Below are 15,864 nucleotides of genomic sequence, written 5' to 3'. Positions count from 1 at the left end.
CCTTGAAAGTGTTGATTATATTGCTGTCGATGGATGAGTCATATACATCTCAGATTTCATCAAAAATATCTTATATTTTATATATTTTTATATACTATAATATTATATTTTATATATTTTTATTTTTAAGATGAACGAAGGTCTCACGGGTTTGGAACATCATGAGGGTGAGTAATAAATGACAGAATTTTCATTTTTGGGTGAACTAACCTTTTGAGAAGTGATACCAAAAATGTCTCAAACTGTTCTCAGACATTTTTAAGATACTAAACTCTGAGATCTCAGTATGAGCTCAAACATTTCTAATCAAATTCTGTCTGGGTGTTTGTGTGATGATTGATTCAATATTTGATTTGTTTACCTGCATGTCATATATACGACATAAGAGAATAGCTTATGTAAATGTGTTGTTAAATTATTAAAACATCAGGGGCTTCTTCAAGTAAATATTTTAGGTCAAAGGGGTTTGGCTGACAAATTTTTTGGGGGGAATCTCAGCTCTACACTTTCACTGTATGTCAACAATTGCCTAATTTGTTTCTATTTGTATTTCTCATATATAATATGAAAAAAATATATCTAAGACGAACTTAATACTTCAATCAAACATAACTGAAAAATATCCTTGAGAGCCCTGAGCTGTGAAATAGCAACATCTGAGAATCAGAACTTCCCTCCTGGTGCACAGCCATCTGCAATATAGCGGTGCTTACTGTAATACAGCTCTCCAGGGTACAAAACCGTAGTAGAACTGGCGCTGCAGACGCGATTTAGTTAATTGCGGTACAGTAATATGACACCGAAACACTTACAGCACATGACAGAGACGGGAATATTATTATTATAACGACATACCATTATGTAATACTAGTTGTGTAACGCAATGCTGTAAATGTGTGTCTCAGATCATTGAGCACAAGGTTACAAGTTGCTTCTGTTTATGCCAGGCCGGTTTGCTGTAAAATGGCCGCTGCTGTCTTAGACTGTGACACTTCGGCCTTGTCACCTGCCACATCCATCACAGCGTGTGTGTGTCTATGTCTGTGTGTGTGCGCGTATTTGCGCAACGCAACACCAATTCACCAGCCTGTCATCTGAAACGGCACAGTGGAAAAATGTGCAGACATTTAGAGGTTATATTGCATGAGTGTGTGTGTGTGCGTGTGCAAGTGTGTGAAACACACAGTGAGAGTTTCTGAAAACACTTTTTGAAGTTGCTCAACACGTGAATATTTTCCGCGCATTACGTTTCCTAGAACATGCAAGTTTGAGGGTGTGATAATATGTGAGTGTGTGTGTGTGAAGAGAGGATAATTAGTTGAGGGATGTGTCATTTGACTCCCGAGCATGCAGCACACACACACACACATACATACACACGTGATGTAACAGTCTCTCACTTTAGCAGCATCTCTCTCCACGTCCAGTTCAGCACATATTTCACACATTCTCACCCCACGCCGTACTAACTTCCTGTGAATGCACAAGGTCAACTATGCATGCGTGTGACTGCATATATGTTGTTACTGAGACTTGCAACACATAAGTAAATAGAAACGCCCTTTAGATGTTCACCTCTGAACCAGTCCTGCTGATCCCTTTTCTTTCTTTCTCATGCACACAAACAAAAGGTGGCAATCAAAGTCAACGGCGGCAAGAACAGAGCGAAGAAACGTTAGAAACAAAGGCGCGGAGGCCACTGGGATGAATTATTAAGAGCAGAATCACAAACAAAGACACACGCTCGCATAAACACACTCATTCAAGCAACACACATCCAGTATGCGTAAAGACATACACAAATGTTTTTAGTCCTAGCACAAATGTGTGTATATATATGCAAGTGTTCACAGAACTGCATATTGTAGATGCCATCTCACTCCTACATGCTCAAATACACTCAAAAGCAGCATTCCAGCACATCACCTGCACTCACACACACTCATCTTTACATTTCCTTTGTGTCCAAATAAAAAACTGAACATCACATGCTCTGTAACCCAAAACAACAGGCAAATGTATCGGTCTCATACACACACACACAAAAAATCCCTCGGCAAACATCACGCATGGACATCCTAATCATAATCAAGGCAAATTGTAATGTGTGCGCGTGTATGTCTGTTATAGGTTAACAGTGTTTCGCTCACCGTCTTTAGATGTCGTCCTTCTCGGCGTCCCCCCCCAAGCTCACACACTCTCTCTCTCACATACACACACACACACGCACACACACGGTTGTGGGAGAAATGAGCGAATAGCAGCTCTCGTAACGCTCCAATATGGAAATGAAAATATCCTTCCGCTGCCAAGAGCAACGGCTGCCACAGAAGGAGAGATGGATTGAAGGAAGGAAAAAAACGATTAAAATAAAGAGGGAGATGAAGGAGGGGAGTTAAATCCTGCGCAATGCCTTGCTGTAATGCTCAGAGAGAGGAGGACACACGGAGAGAGAGAGAGTGAGTGAGTGAGTGAGTGAGTGAGAAAGAGAGAGAGAGGGGAGGAGGAGGGGGGTGAGGCGTGCTCCAGTCTTTCAATTCTCTGTGGTTTCTAGCAGATCCGCTCGCCTCTGTGTTGGTATATTGAGTCCACAGAATGCACTTGAGTGTGTGTGTGTGTGTGTGTGTCAGGAGGTTGTCTCTCAAACGCGTGCTGTCCTCAGGCTAGCCTTTGGTGCGCATGTGTGTCTGTGTGAGTAAGTGTGTGTGTGTTTGTGTGTTGCGTTCTCCATATGTGCATGTGGTGAGGCGTGCAGTGTAAGCGTGTGCCAGCCTTGTCAAAGATAGTAACATTAGTGAGGGATGAGGGGAGAGAGGAGGGGTCGAGAAAACAGCTGATTCTTTCTCTGTCATAGATAGATAGATAGATAGATAGAATCACATGCAGCCAATAGAGGCAACAGTATTGGATTTTACTCTTTGTGATGTCATGAGAGTGCTGACATCACGCAACACTGCTGCTTATATTGGATGCATCTGAAAAAAATATTCTTGCTCCCTTGTTTTGGATGGATAGATGGATGGATGGATCCAATCACAAGTCACCATCACTAGCAATTATGCATTTTACACCCTGTGATGTCATCAGAGTGCTGACATCATACAACAGCGCAGGAATGTGGTCGTACATGTACTCGCTATTGTTCACATGGACAAACTGGACCAAATGTCATCCACGTATACAAACATTCCTGCTATTGCCTGGTGTGCTGAATAATGCATGGAGGCATGCAGGCCACGCTGCAGTACCAGCACCTCAAAAAATGAGAAATGCATCCATTGCAGCTATTTATAAGAGGAAAAGCATTCTGCGACATCAGAAGCGTTTTCCTCCTGTATGTTGTGGGCTGTTGCAACACACCGTGTACTTCAGAAGGACCTCAGAGCCGCCCACATGCTTTCACATGCCAGACAAGAAAAAGCACTACAGCTCCATTAAATCCTTACCATGCCATTTCTCTCCTTATCAGAAGCCCTCTGTGTTACGAAGTGTGTATGTGGGAGTACACTGATGTCCCTGCTCACGTTGAGGACAGTGTCATATTTGGGTGGTGAATCTTCAAGGTGTCGGTAGGGGCTGCGCTGACATCATGTTACCTAAGCAACAGAGGGAAAGAAACAGAGAGAGAGGTGGGGGGATTGAGAGGGTGTTTTTTTGACTCACTGTTAGCGTATGCTACTTGAGCTCTTCGTGATAATCTGCAATGTAAAGACCCTGCTGGTCTGTTTGCCATTACTGCAGGTTTAGTCCTGCCATATTTAAATACATTAGCATAATTTAGAATTTAAAATGCATATTAAGCTAAGCTTAAAAAAACCATACAATATAGCAGTATCTACTGCACAGATGAGTGAACTCGTTAAAACAATACATGAAGTACAGTCAGTGTACTCACACACACTCAGCTTATTTCTACTTCAGTAACCCACACACAAGCTGGGGACTGTCCATTAAGCTTATTATGACCAGAAGAATCGCATTCTTAATTAACGAGGTAATGTTTTACATACTTATAGCACACGGTCATGAATTCAGACACCTCTTTGCCCCTGATTATTATACTCTGACACAAATCCATCCATCCATCCATCCATCCATTCATTCATGGAGAGTTTCAAGCTCTGATGCTGCAGCTTATTCATGAAAAGAGCCACATGCATTTCACACATTCTCTCTCTCTCTCTGCTCCCTCATTAAAGGTTTTGTCTTTAACCATTCAGCGTTAAAATCTGTTTATTTTAAGTAGGACTGATTGCTTGCTATGTTGTCGCTATGAGGGTTTGGTTGAGGTTTCATGCTGTATCACATCATTGTGTTTGTTTTTGTGTGTGGGATGTTTGTGTGGAAAAGAGAATGACAGAAGCTCAGAAAACTGGGTATTTAGTAAATTATCTGCTCTGCTGGAGTCACATGTCTTCCGTCATTCACACTTCTAACTGTGCTGGGATCCGTCAGCGAGCTCGCTCGTCACTATTTTGGGTAATCTTCATTGCAGGGCTGTCTAAATCTTTAGGATGCTGGAGGAGACATGGTGACTGTAATCTTCCAGTATTGTTACAGTATGTCTGCTAGGTCTAGTGCTTTAAAAAACACATCTACTCATTCAAGAGACCGTCTCCTTTCTACTAGCCATCTTTCCCGCCCCGAGCGGCTATTACCAGCACTGCCTTCCACTCTCTGCCTCTTTATTATCCACCTCTATTAATTAGCTTCAGAATGATAGATGGTTCTACTGTAGTCTCTCTCTCTCTCTGAATTATTGAAGTTAAAAGATTTTTACTCAAACGAACAATTTACTGCAGTTTAATCAGACCCGTCAGCTCACTGCAAGTTCTAACTGTCCTACTAATTGCACAGAGCCCTTAAACAACAAAAACTTGTTCTGTAAAAAGCAGCAGTTTATAGGGGACGCAGATGTACAGAATGAGTTATTAGGTATCAGGTTTGATATATGAGGTAATGGGTTTAAGCCAGGTAATAAACTGAAGTATGATATATCAGGTTTGAGGGAGATAGCAGGTTTAATATATGAGGTATCAGGACTGAGGCATGAGACATCAGCACATTTATGTTTAAGTTTGTGAGAGTGGGCACCCACTGATGCATCCTGGGATTATATATTTGCAAGTCGAACGGAATAATAAAAAAAAATTCTTCAGGAAAAAAAAAAAAGAGTGTAAACCTGTCTCCATCATTTAAAGTATTCACATATTTATTTCTACTAACATATTTCTTAATTTGTACATTTCACTTGATATGTTATAATACTGTTAAAATATGAAAACAATTTTCTTATCTTTTTGTCTGTTTCTTTCCTGCATAGCCATCGGTGTACAGATGTCTCTTGAGATGTTGGAAAAAAGGTTTTGGTCCATAGCCACTCAGGTATTAAAACTAATATATCACCTACCGCATGTTACCACATGTTTTGAAAAAAAAAAAAGTATTAATAAATTACTATAAAATTATATTATATTATATTATATTATATTATATTATATTATATTATATTATATTATATTATATTATATTATATTATATTATATTATATTATATTATATTATATTATATTATATTATATTATATTACAAAACAAATGTCAACAGGATGTCTCCACAAAGATATGTACACACGCGTGTGTGCGATACTGGCCGGATGGGTCTTATCTGTTTAAACATTGTGCATTTGATGGGATGTGAAGACAAACACAATAATGTTAGTGGTGACATTCCTAGCACAGGCTTTTGTTTGATATTTATAAAACAAACAGAAGATGTTAAGTGTTGAGAGAGGGGTGGGAGAGTCCAGAAGGCACTCGAAAAGAATGGGGAGAGGAGGCGATATCACTCTCTACATCCTCCTCAGGGAGAACACTCTCCCATTTTTCTAGTACCCCTGGGATTTTCCATGCCTCCCTGAACGCTCTTCCACCTCAGCTGGCACATTACCACTGAGTCTGTGTTCACTCCTGACTAAAGCAATATTAACTAATGCCATATTCAGTGATGTCAGAGCAAAATGAAGAACACCACAGAGATTATTTTTACTGTTAAATATTGGAAATGTTCAAATCCAAATCCATTAAGTAAATCTATAAGGATCAAAAACAGTGCAGAATCCATTAATTAAATCTATATGGATCAACAGCAATGCAGAACATGGCACGCTGTAAGATGAAACATGCATGCTGTGAGAAAGAGATCAGCATGTGTAAATTGTGCAAGGTTATTTTCAGTCATAGTTTTATATGAGACACAAACACATGCTTAGAGTTTGTCACAAGAGCACACATGCATCATCCTTAAAACAAGATACATTTTTTTTGCAAAGCAAATTTCAAATATTACGAGAAAATACACCACTATTTAAAAGTTTGGGGTCAGTAAGATTTTTTTTAATGTTTTTGAAAGTCTCTTATGCTCACCAGGGCTGCATATTTGATCAAAAATACAGTAAAAACTGTAATAGTGTGAAATATCACAATTTAAAACTAGATGAGTAAAGTTCGTAAGCAAACTTTGAAGTTGGCTGGAGAAAGCTAGACCAGAAAGTTTGAAGTAGTTTTAATATTTTAAAGGTGCCATCGAATGAAAAATTGAATTTACCTTGGCATAGTTGAATAACAAGAATTCAGTACATGGAAATGACATATAGTGAGTCTCAAACTCCATTGTTTCCTCCTTCTTATGTAAATCTCATTTGTTTAAAAGACCTCAGAAGAACAGGCGAATCTCAACATAGCACCGACTGTTACGTAATAGTCAGGATCATTAATATGTACGCCCCCAATATTTGCATATGCCAGCTCATGTTCAAGCATTAGACAAGCCAGTATTAACGTCTGGATGTGCACAGCTGAATCATCAGACTAGGTAAGCAAGCAAGGACAATAGCGAAAAATGGCAGATGGAGCAATAATAACTGACATGATCCATGATAACATGATATTTTTAGTGATATTTGTAAATTGTCTTTCTAAATGTTTCGTTAGCATGTTGCTAATGTACTGTTATATGTAGTTAAAGTTACCATCGTTTTTTACTGTATTCACGGAGACAAGAGCCGTCGCTATTTTCATTTTTAAACACTTGCAGTCTGCATAATGCATAAACACAACTTCATTCTTTATAAATCTCCAACAGTGTAGCATTCAGAATCAAATGTAAACATCCAAATAAATACAATACTCACATGATCTAATGCATGCACACAGCATGCATGACGAACATTTGGTAAAGATCCATTTGAGGGTTATATTAGCTGTGTGAACTTTGTAAATGCACTGAATAATAGTCGAGAGCTCGAGGGGCAGGGAGCGAGAGGATTTAAAGGGGCCGCACACGCTTAATCGGTGCATAGTTAATGATGCTTCAAAAGAGGCAGTTAAAAAAATTAATTAAAAAAAATCGATGTATATAGAAATATATATATATTTTGAGCTGAAACTTCACAGACACATTCAGGGGCCACCTTAGACTTATCTTACATCTTGTAAAAACTGGTTCTAGGGCACCTTTAAGTTTTAAGGTTTTAAGTTTACAGGTTTAAAGCTGAATTTTTGAACTCCAGTCAGTGTCACATGATCTTTCAGAAATCATTCTAATAGCTTATTTGCTGCTTAAGAAACATTTTAATCAATGTTGAAAATAGTGTGCTTATTAATATTTTTGTGGAAACCATACATCATCTTTAATGAATAAAAGGATTAATTTCTTTAAAAAAATAAAAAATCTGGTCACACGTTAGATTAGGGTCCAATTATCACAATCAACTAACTATTAACTACAACTTTTGTCTCAATAAACCCCTAATTACTGCTTGTTAATAGTTAGTAAGGTAGTTGTTAAGTTTAGGTATTGGGTAGGATTAGGGATGTAGAATATGGTCGTGCAGAATGAGGCATTAATATCTGCTTTATAAGTACTAATAATCAGCCAATATCCAAGTAAAATGCATGCTAATAAGCAACTAGTTAATAGTGAAAATTAGACCCTTAACTAAAGTGTTACCAAAAATCTTACTGACCCCAAACTTTTAAAGGGTAGTGTATATTAAAAATATATTGTTCAACAATTCTCAATGTCATTATTAAGTAAATTTATATTTTACAGGAAAACAATAGTCTCAGTAGGCCACAAAAATGCTTAAATTGGGATAAGAACAATTTAAATTAAGATCACTCAAAATTAAAATGAGACATGATCTATGGATCTTCAAAAGTAGATGTAGTAAATATTCACAGGTTTCTATGAAAGGAATTGTTTTCCTGTCCCTATTTTCTTTTGATACATGCATGGCAAGTAAACACACACAGGAGCCTGCACAGATCATGTGATGGCTCAAAGGCAGAACAGCAGTGTTATAGGAGTTGAGTTTGAAGCTATCAATCCTGAGCCATTGATGTCATAGCAATTAATATTTTTTCTTTTTTCACCACTGCTGAATATTATCTGGATGGACACCAGGCGAATGACACAGATGTATGTACTCAATACAAAAATACGAGAATAAGCATGATACAATACAAAACTTAATACATATTAATGCTCAGTTTCTCTGTCTTTGTCAATGTCTGTCTCTTACAGTGTTCTGGTGTAGATGGGCTTTGTCCTCTAAGCTGTACTGAAAACGGGGTGAGTATCTTACAATATACAGTAGTATTTATAATGCATAAGTGGTCGGCATCTAGAGCATTTGTGGGCATATCGGTGAAAATATGTATCACCATTCCTCCATCTAACTAATTCAGTATGACAAATGCTTTAACCTTTTTTGCATTTTGTGCTCACAGGACGTTAACTGCTACGTCATTGACAGTAATGGCTTCATCATCATCTCTAAGGACAGGACTGATGTAAGAGCACTTAAAGTGACAGGATAAGGTCAACACGAAATATCATTCACAACCCACTAAACATCTCTAATGATGCAAAAAATGCCTATTTCAGAGTGAAATTGAATATTCGGTTAGAAACAGGGGAAAGATCTAATTTTATCAACTGTTAAGTGATTGGACTGTGAAAAGTGGCCGGTATACACCAGAAAGAAGCCAGAACTGAATGTTTGGTTTGCTTAAACAATACCTAAATAGTTTTTTCACTACTGACTACTCAAATTATCCAAGAGCCAGTGCTGCCAAAATGACTTCAATAGAAATGAAAGAGTATTTACATGTTGTTACATTTTTGCTAGAAAGGTGATAAGGAATTTATATATACAGTATATCCAGACAAAGGAACAGAAGGAACTGAAGGGCTTATATATACAAGATAACAAACCGAATGCAAACAGGTGTCTAATTAATGAGTAACCGAGGAGACTAACTAGTGGTGCGAAAATGAGAACAAAGGAACACTCACTAGAGAACTAAGACAGGCTAAACGGGAACAGCAGACAGTGACAATAAAACCAAACTGAACATAACGGTTACAAACATAGGGAAATGATGTGCAGTAAAAATTTATTTTGCAATTTAAACCGTTCCATTGAAAGCAGGTCACAGTAAAAAAAATATCAATGAAGTCATAATATAAAATGGTTCCTGAATAAGGACTTTGTGCTGTGAATAACAGATTAAAAAAAGCTCTGTTTACCATTGACTCAGCATAGGAAAGTGACTGTGGAAATGAATGAATGAATAAATAAATAAATGCATGAGGTGTTTTCCATCATTAGTAGTGGTCCTATGAGAGAGACAGAAAGAGAGAGAGAGAGAGAGAGAGAGAGAGAACAGTGCATCATCAGGGTAAATATAGAGGAAGGGAGGGATAACAGAGGTTATCTGAATAATTCAGCGTGCTGGTGCGGTAAACGCTGACTCTGATGTTGAGCTGTAGCCTTACAGAGCCAACATGCTGTTTAAAATTTGATTTCAGCGCTCTATCGAACAGTAAAGTCAAGATGTATGTGGCATTAAAGCTAATACAGATGCATTCATTGATCTGAACTGTCATTGTTCCTATCGTGAACAAGAAAGAGATCCTGGTGAAATAAATAATAAATAACTGCAATGTCTTGAAGCCACATGTCTCTCTATTCTCTGTTTCTGTAGGTTGGCAAGTTTCTGGGGGAAATCGATGGGTCGGTAATGTCACAGCTCTTGAGAATGGGCATGTTTAAAAGGTTAGAGAACTTTTTTTTTCTTTTTGTTAGGAAACTTCTAGTGCCCCCACTCCAAAAAATGAAGGATCTTTATTGGCATCAATAGCCGCTTTTCCACGGTCAGGCCGAACGGTTATAAGAATATATTTTCCAGTTATATTTCCACTTGAGCTTGTTTCGGCACGACACAATTACAAACCATTCAAGGCACTGAATTCTAAGAAAGATTTCGTAAAGTATTATCAATGTTGGAAACAGTGCTGCTTAATATTTTTGTGATACATCATTGGTAGCAAACCGTGCTGAACTGTGCTGGTAGAATGCGTGTAGTGACGTCGCCACTCAGGATCGTCACTTTATCTGTTGCCTTGGCTGCCAGTTTCTCTGTACCTGGCCAAGTGTACTGTTATTTGAGAAAAGTTAAAAGAAATATCTGATCATCCTCCATAACATGGTCGCTGTTTACATCTCATATTGTCGGTAAACTCTTGCGTTACCAGTGTTGGGGTAACGCATTACAAGTAACTTGAGTTACGTAATCAGATTACTTTTTTATTTTTATTTTTTTTTACAAGTAACTAGTAAAATAACACATTAATTTTAAATTTACAACAAAATATCTGAGTTACTTTTTTTTTAAAAAAATAAGGCAAGTTACTTTGTTTTCCCATGTATTGACTGACATCGCTCCTGTCCCCATGTTGAGAGAAACCATGAATAAGGTGTTGTGTGCACTAGCTTGTGTGCAGATATTGTAGTTCAAGACTAAATATGAGCATTTACTCATCTTACTTGCACAAAAACTGATTCAGTATTCATCAAAATGAATAAAAACAATGAAATGCAATCTCGGAATATTGCACAAACCTGCAATAATTAAATATATTAAATTAAACAAATATACTTCATGTATTTAATCTCACTTTATTAGCCAATGTCTTTGTTGCTGACCTTTGATGATCCAATTCAACTATACTAATAAGCAAAAATGACTTTAGCCTAAGCTTATTAATTTCACTTTTGGTGTGAAAAGGCCTTTACATTTGCCAAAAATATAACTTTTTTTGTTGTTATTACAAAACAAACAAGCAAACCCAGCCCAGGTGAGAAAAAGTAACGCAAAAGTAATGTAACACATTGACACATTACTTTTCATAAAAAGTAACTAAGTAATGCAATTAGTTACTTTTTTAGGGAGTAACGCAATATTGTAATGCATTACTTTTAAAAGTAACTTTCCCCAACACTGTGTGTTACCAAGGCAGGAAAAACGGCTAATGAAGACCCTTTAATATCCATGGAACCGTACCATTGCACAAAATGTTCTTTATAGTAGAACAAGTTTTTTTTATGTTATTCACACTAGGAAAAAAATGGTTCTTTCTATAACATCACTGCGAAAGCCCCCTTTTGGAAGCTTTATTTTTAAAATGTGCATTAAATGTAAATGTGATGTAATGCATTAACGTGTAAACGCTGTCACTGTGTGTGTTTTCCACAGAGTGTTACTCTATGACTATCAGGGCATGTGTAAGGTGAATACTCACTCTGCTAGCGGCGCTCGACCCCTGCTAAGTGTAAGCATTGTGCTGTCTGTTTTAATAACATCTACCAGAACACAACTGTCAGATGCTATCAGTGTTACATGTAATATGTTACATTGCTGGTCTTGCAATCCATTGTGGTATGACTATATGGCTGGAGGTCACAGGTCAGGTCTGATCTAGATAATCTTTCACACCATGATTACAAAGATGGTGTAGAGAAATAAAAAGACGAGATATGTGGTTCCTGTCATCAGCTCTTGCACAGAAATTCTCAGTGTAACTGAAATAAAAGGATGCCATCTTGATTCTTTTATTCCTTTTTTCCCTCGTTCTGCTTTTCTTTCTTCCCTTAGCCCTTTTTTAATCTTCTGGCAGCACTGAAATGGTTCCTATCGAACTTCTTGTTGTAAGTGTGGCTGTTTTTCTGCTCTTTAAAACGTCAGTGACTCAGTTCATCCCTTGTAAAATCAGACGTTTTCTCTCTGCCAGGTTTTTACTGGACTTCAACATCTATGGTCTATGGCATTCAGATCACTTTGTGGAGGGTATGTGTAAAGTAAACTAATTGTGAATACTGTAATCGTTCATCTGTGTTACTCACCTGTTTGTATTGCCATTCCTGTGTCTTTCTTCCTTCTTCATCTTCATGGCTTGCTCTTTCATTTCTTTAATTCTGTAACCCTCCTTCATCTTGATGTGTCACAGCCAAGGCCTTATTCCATTCATGTAAGTGCCGTTTCCATCACTGTGTGTGATATTGCTTGTGCTCTGTGTGAAAAAGAGAGAGAAGAGAAAGATTTGGTCATGTCTTTCATGTTGTTATTCATGATCAAAAGTGTTTTTTTTTTTTTATTGCTGTCAGGATTATTCAAATGTTGTTGAAAGCTTATAATGAAATTACCCTATTTGAGGATAAAAGGACATTGCATTCTTTAATCCATACTGTATTTAACTGTGGGTTTGCTTTGTAGCTGGTAAGAAGTCAAAGGGGGGCATTCTGCAGCCATGTGACACTGAGTATCCCAGCTTCATCTACGACTCGTCAATCAAAGAAACCAACAGCCTGATCAAGTGTGGGAGATGTCAAAAGTAAGAACACACATAGATCATTTGACCATGGATGAATTTGCAATGCAATTTCTTGTTATTCCGACATTATATCTTACAATAAAATATCATTTTTTTAATTGCCAAGTCGGATTTGCAAAAAGGAAAGTTGTAATTATGAGAGTCTTAAGTTATTCTTAGATTTATAAATACATACTGTAGTTTTCAACCATACTTTTGAGATATACACTACCAGCCAAAACATTACTATTTTTAATGTTTTTGAACAAAGCCTCTTATGCTCATTAAGGCTACATTTATTTCATAATAAATACAGAAAAAACAATAATATTGTGAAATATTATTATAATTTAAAATTATGGTTTTCTATTTTAATATACTTTAAAATATAATTTATTTCTGTGATGCAAAGCTGAATTTTCAGCATCATTACTCCAGTCTTCAGTGTCACATGATCCTTCAGAAATCATTCTAATATGCTGATTTGATACTCAGTTATTATCAATGTTGAAAACAGTTGTTGCTTAATATTTTTTTGAAACCTGTGATACTTTTTACAAGATTCATTGATGAATAAAAGGTTAAAAAGAACAGCATTTATTCAAAATATAATTTTTTTCTAACAATATAAATCTTTACCATCACTTTTTTATCAATTTAACACATCCGTGCTGAATAAAAGTATTAATTTCTTTCAAAAATAAAAAGAAAGAAAAAAAATTACTGACCCCAAACTTTTGAATGGTAGTATATATTGTTACAAAAGATTTCTATTTTAAATAAATGCTGATTTTTTAAAAACTTTTTAATCATCAAAGAATCCTGAAAAAGTATCACAGGTTATAAAATAATATTAAGCAGCACAACTGTTTCCAACATTGATAATAAATCAGCATATTAGAATGATTTCTGAAGGATCATGTGACACTGAAGACTGGAGTAATGATGTTGACAATTCAGCTTTGATCACAGAAATAAATTATATTAAAATAGAAAACCATAATTTTAAATTGTAATAATATTTCACAATATTATTGTTTTTTTCTGTATTTATTATGAAATAAATGCACCCTTCATGAGCATAAGAGACTTTGTTCAAAAACATTAAAATTAGTAATGTTTCTAAACTTTTGACTGGTAGTGTATATAAATAAGCTGCAACTGTGAAACATAAAGTCACAAATTTGAAACACAAGAGACAAAAGGGGGCTCTCTCACAAGCTTAATGTAAACCTATGCTCACAGTCAGCGCTAATGCCTTCGTAGTTTCCTGTTTTGTCGACGCCCTCTAGTGGTGAAGACCAGTAATATACTGGAAAAATAAAGTTACAGTATAACACGATATGAAGAAAATATGAAGGAAAATAACCGTTTTAAAGCATATTGCCATAATAGTAGTATTATTCTCCATGTCTTTTTTCATAGTACTTGAAAAAATGAATATGGTACAGGCATATATTTATTGAACTTCTGTACAAAGTCTCAGTTCAGTTTACTTCAGTGTGCTAATACAACTTAAGGTCATTTTCAGCCATATAGTGTGTTTTTCTTTTGCCTTTCATAGCACAATCAACAAAACGTCGAATATATATTAAAAACATTATATAATGAAGTGATTCATGTTAATTTATTTATGTTTGGTCGATGTACAATGCAATACCGATTCTACCGGAAAGCGCTCGAGATGAGCATTCTTAAATTGCTATGCTATTGCGTACCTCCTGTCATGTACTAGCTTGACTTGATAATCCAGATTCAAGACGCTTGACCAAATATAGACATAGATGAACGCTGAAATCACATTTAGAGTACATTTACACGTTTTCCGTTTACTAAAAACAGACAAGTTTTTCCTTTGCGTTTTTTTCGCATACAGACGCCATTGTCAAAACGACCCCCGCTCACACGGATCCGCAAAAATGACTAAAAATGCTGTATTATGCATGCCAGGCCAGTAGTTTTACGTTAACTAAAAAGTTTTACGTTTTTAGTTGAATACTGTGTTGTGTAATTGGCCCCTTAAAGGTGCCCTCGAATGAAAAATTGGATTTATCTTGGCATAGTTAAATAACAAGAGTTCAGTACATGGAAATGACATACAGTGAGTCTCAAACTCCATTGTTTCCTCCTTTTTATATAAATCTCATTTGTTTAAAAGACCTCAGAAGAACAGGCAAATCTCAACATAACACCGACTGTTACGTAACAGGCGGGGTGTACGCCCCCAATATTTGCATATGCCAGCCCACGTTTCCAACATTATAAAAGGCATTAGACAAGGGCAGCCAGTATTAACGTCTGGATGTGCACAACCAAATCATCAGACTAGGTAAGCAAGCAAGAACAATAGCGAAAAATGGCAGATGGAGCAATAATAACTGACATGATCCATGATAACATGATATTTTTAGTGATATTTGTAAACTGTCTTTCTAAATGTTTCATTAGCATGTTGCTAATGTACTGTTAAATGTGGTTAAAGTTACCATCGGTTATTTACTGTATTCACGGAGACAAGAGAGCCGTCGCTATTTTCATTTTTAAACACTTGCAGTCTGTATAATGCATAAACACAACATTGATTTATAAATCTCTCCAACAGTGTAGCATTAGCCGTTAGCCACGGAGCACTATCAAACTCATTCAAAATCAGAAGTAAACAATATAACAGTATACAATACTCACATAATCCGACGCATGCATGCCGCATGCATGACGAACACTTTGTAAAGATCCATTTTGAGGGTTATATTAGCTGTGTAAATTTTGTTTAGGCACTGTTCAAGGCAAGCGCGAGCTCTGTGGGCGGATAGCACGGGATTTAAAGGGGCCGCAGCATAAAATCGGCGCGTTTATAATGATGCCCCAAAATAGGCAGTTAAAAAAATTAATAAAAAAAAAAATCTATGGGGTATTTTGAGCTGAAACTTCACAGACACATTCAGGGGACACCTTAGACTTATATTACATCTTTTAAAAACATAATCTAGGGCACCTTTAATGACAAGGGTCTAATGATAGACAGGTGCAGAGGATTAGTTCACATGGTAACTATGGAAACAAGATAACAATGGAGACGATAAACAGGAACTAAATACACAGGAACTGAACGCAGGCACAAGACAAAAGGAAATCAAAGCAAAAGTCC

The 15,864-nt window shown here is 36.6% G+C and overlaps 2 protein-coding genes across 7 annotated transcripts in view; one reads left to right on the top strand and one right to left on the bottom strand.

The window, feature by feature from the left end:
- Positions 1-15,864, bottom strand: part of lrtm2a (leucine-rich repeats and transmembrane domains 2a) — a 36,655-nt gene that overhangs the window by 11,431 nt on the left and 9,360 nt on the right. For 2 of the 6 annotated variants that reach the window (XM_048156362.1, XM_048156361.1), the window contains exons 2-3: positions 12,250-12,416; positions 3,447-3,596 (exon numbers count right to left, since the gene is read on the bottom strand). The gene's annotated coding sequence lies outside the window, so the exon portion shown is untranslated. Of the gene's footprint in view, positions 1-2,150; positions 2,777-3,446; positions 3,597-12,249; positions 12,417-12,549; positions 12,712-15,864 lie in introns of those variants that run through there. The other 4 variants (XM_048156363.1, XM_048156360.1, XM_048156359.1 and 1 more) reach the window with 4 other exon arrangements.
- The window catches only part of cacna2d4a (calcium channel, voltage-dependent, alpha 2/delta subunit 4a), a 53,749-nt gene that overhangs the window by 35,299 nt on the left and 2,586 nt on the right, over positions 1-15,864 (top strand). Inside the window, exons 29-38 of the mRNA XM_048156314.1 lie at positions 5,324-5,385; positions 8,466-8,480; positions 8,586-8,633; positions 8,792-8,854; positions 10,052-10,122; positions 11,603-11,678; positions 12,002-12,054; positions 12,138-12,193; positions 12,354-12,374; positions 12,620-12,737. Of these exons, the coding sequence (XP_048012271.1) occupies positions 5,324-5,385; positions 8,466-8,480; positions 8,586-8,633; positions 8,792-8,854; positions 10,052-10,122; positions 11,603-11,678; positions 12,002-12,054; positions 12,138-12,193; positions 12,354-12,374; positions 12,620-12,737 (583 nt within the window). The remainder of the gene's footprint in view (positions 1-5,323; positions 5,386-8,465; positions 8,481-8,585; positions 8,634-8,791; positions 8,855-10,051; positions 10,123-11,602; positions 11,679-12,001; positions 12,055-12,137; positions 12,194-12,353; positions 12,375-12,619; positions 12,738-15,864) is intronic.

Source organism: Megalobrama amblycephala, linkage group LG14 (genome assembly GCF_018812025.1).
Source record: "Megalobrama amblycephala isolate DHTTF-2021 linkage group LG14, ASM1881202v1, whole genome shotgun sequence".
Taxonomy (NCBI): domain Eukaryota; kingdom Metazoa; phylum Chordata; class Actinopteri; order Cypriniformes; family Xenocyprididae; genus Megalobrama; species Megalobrama amblycephala.
Note: the sequence above shows the minus strand (reverse complement) of the source record. Positions and strands in the feature narration are given on the sequence as shown.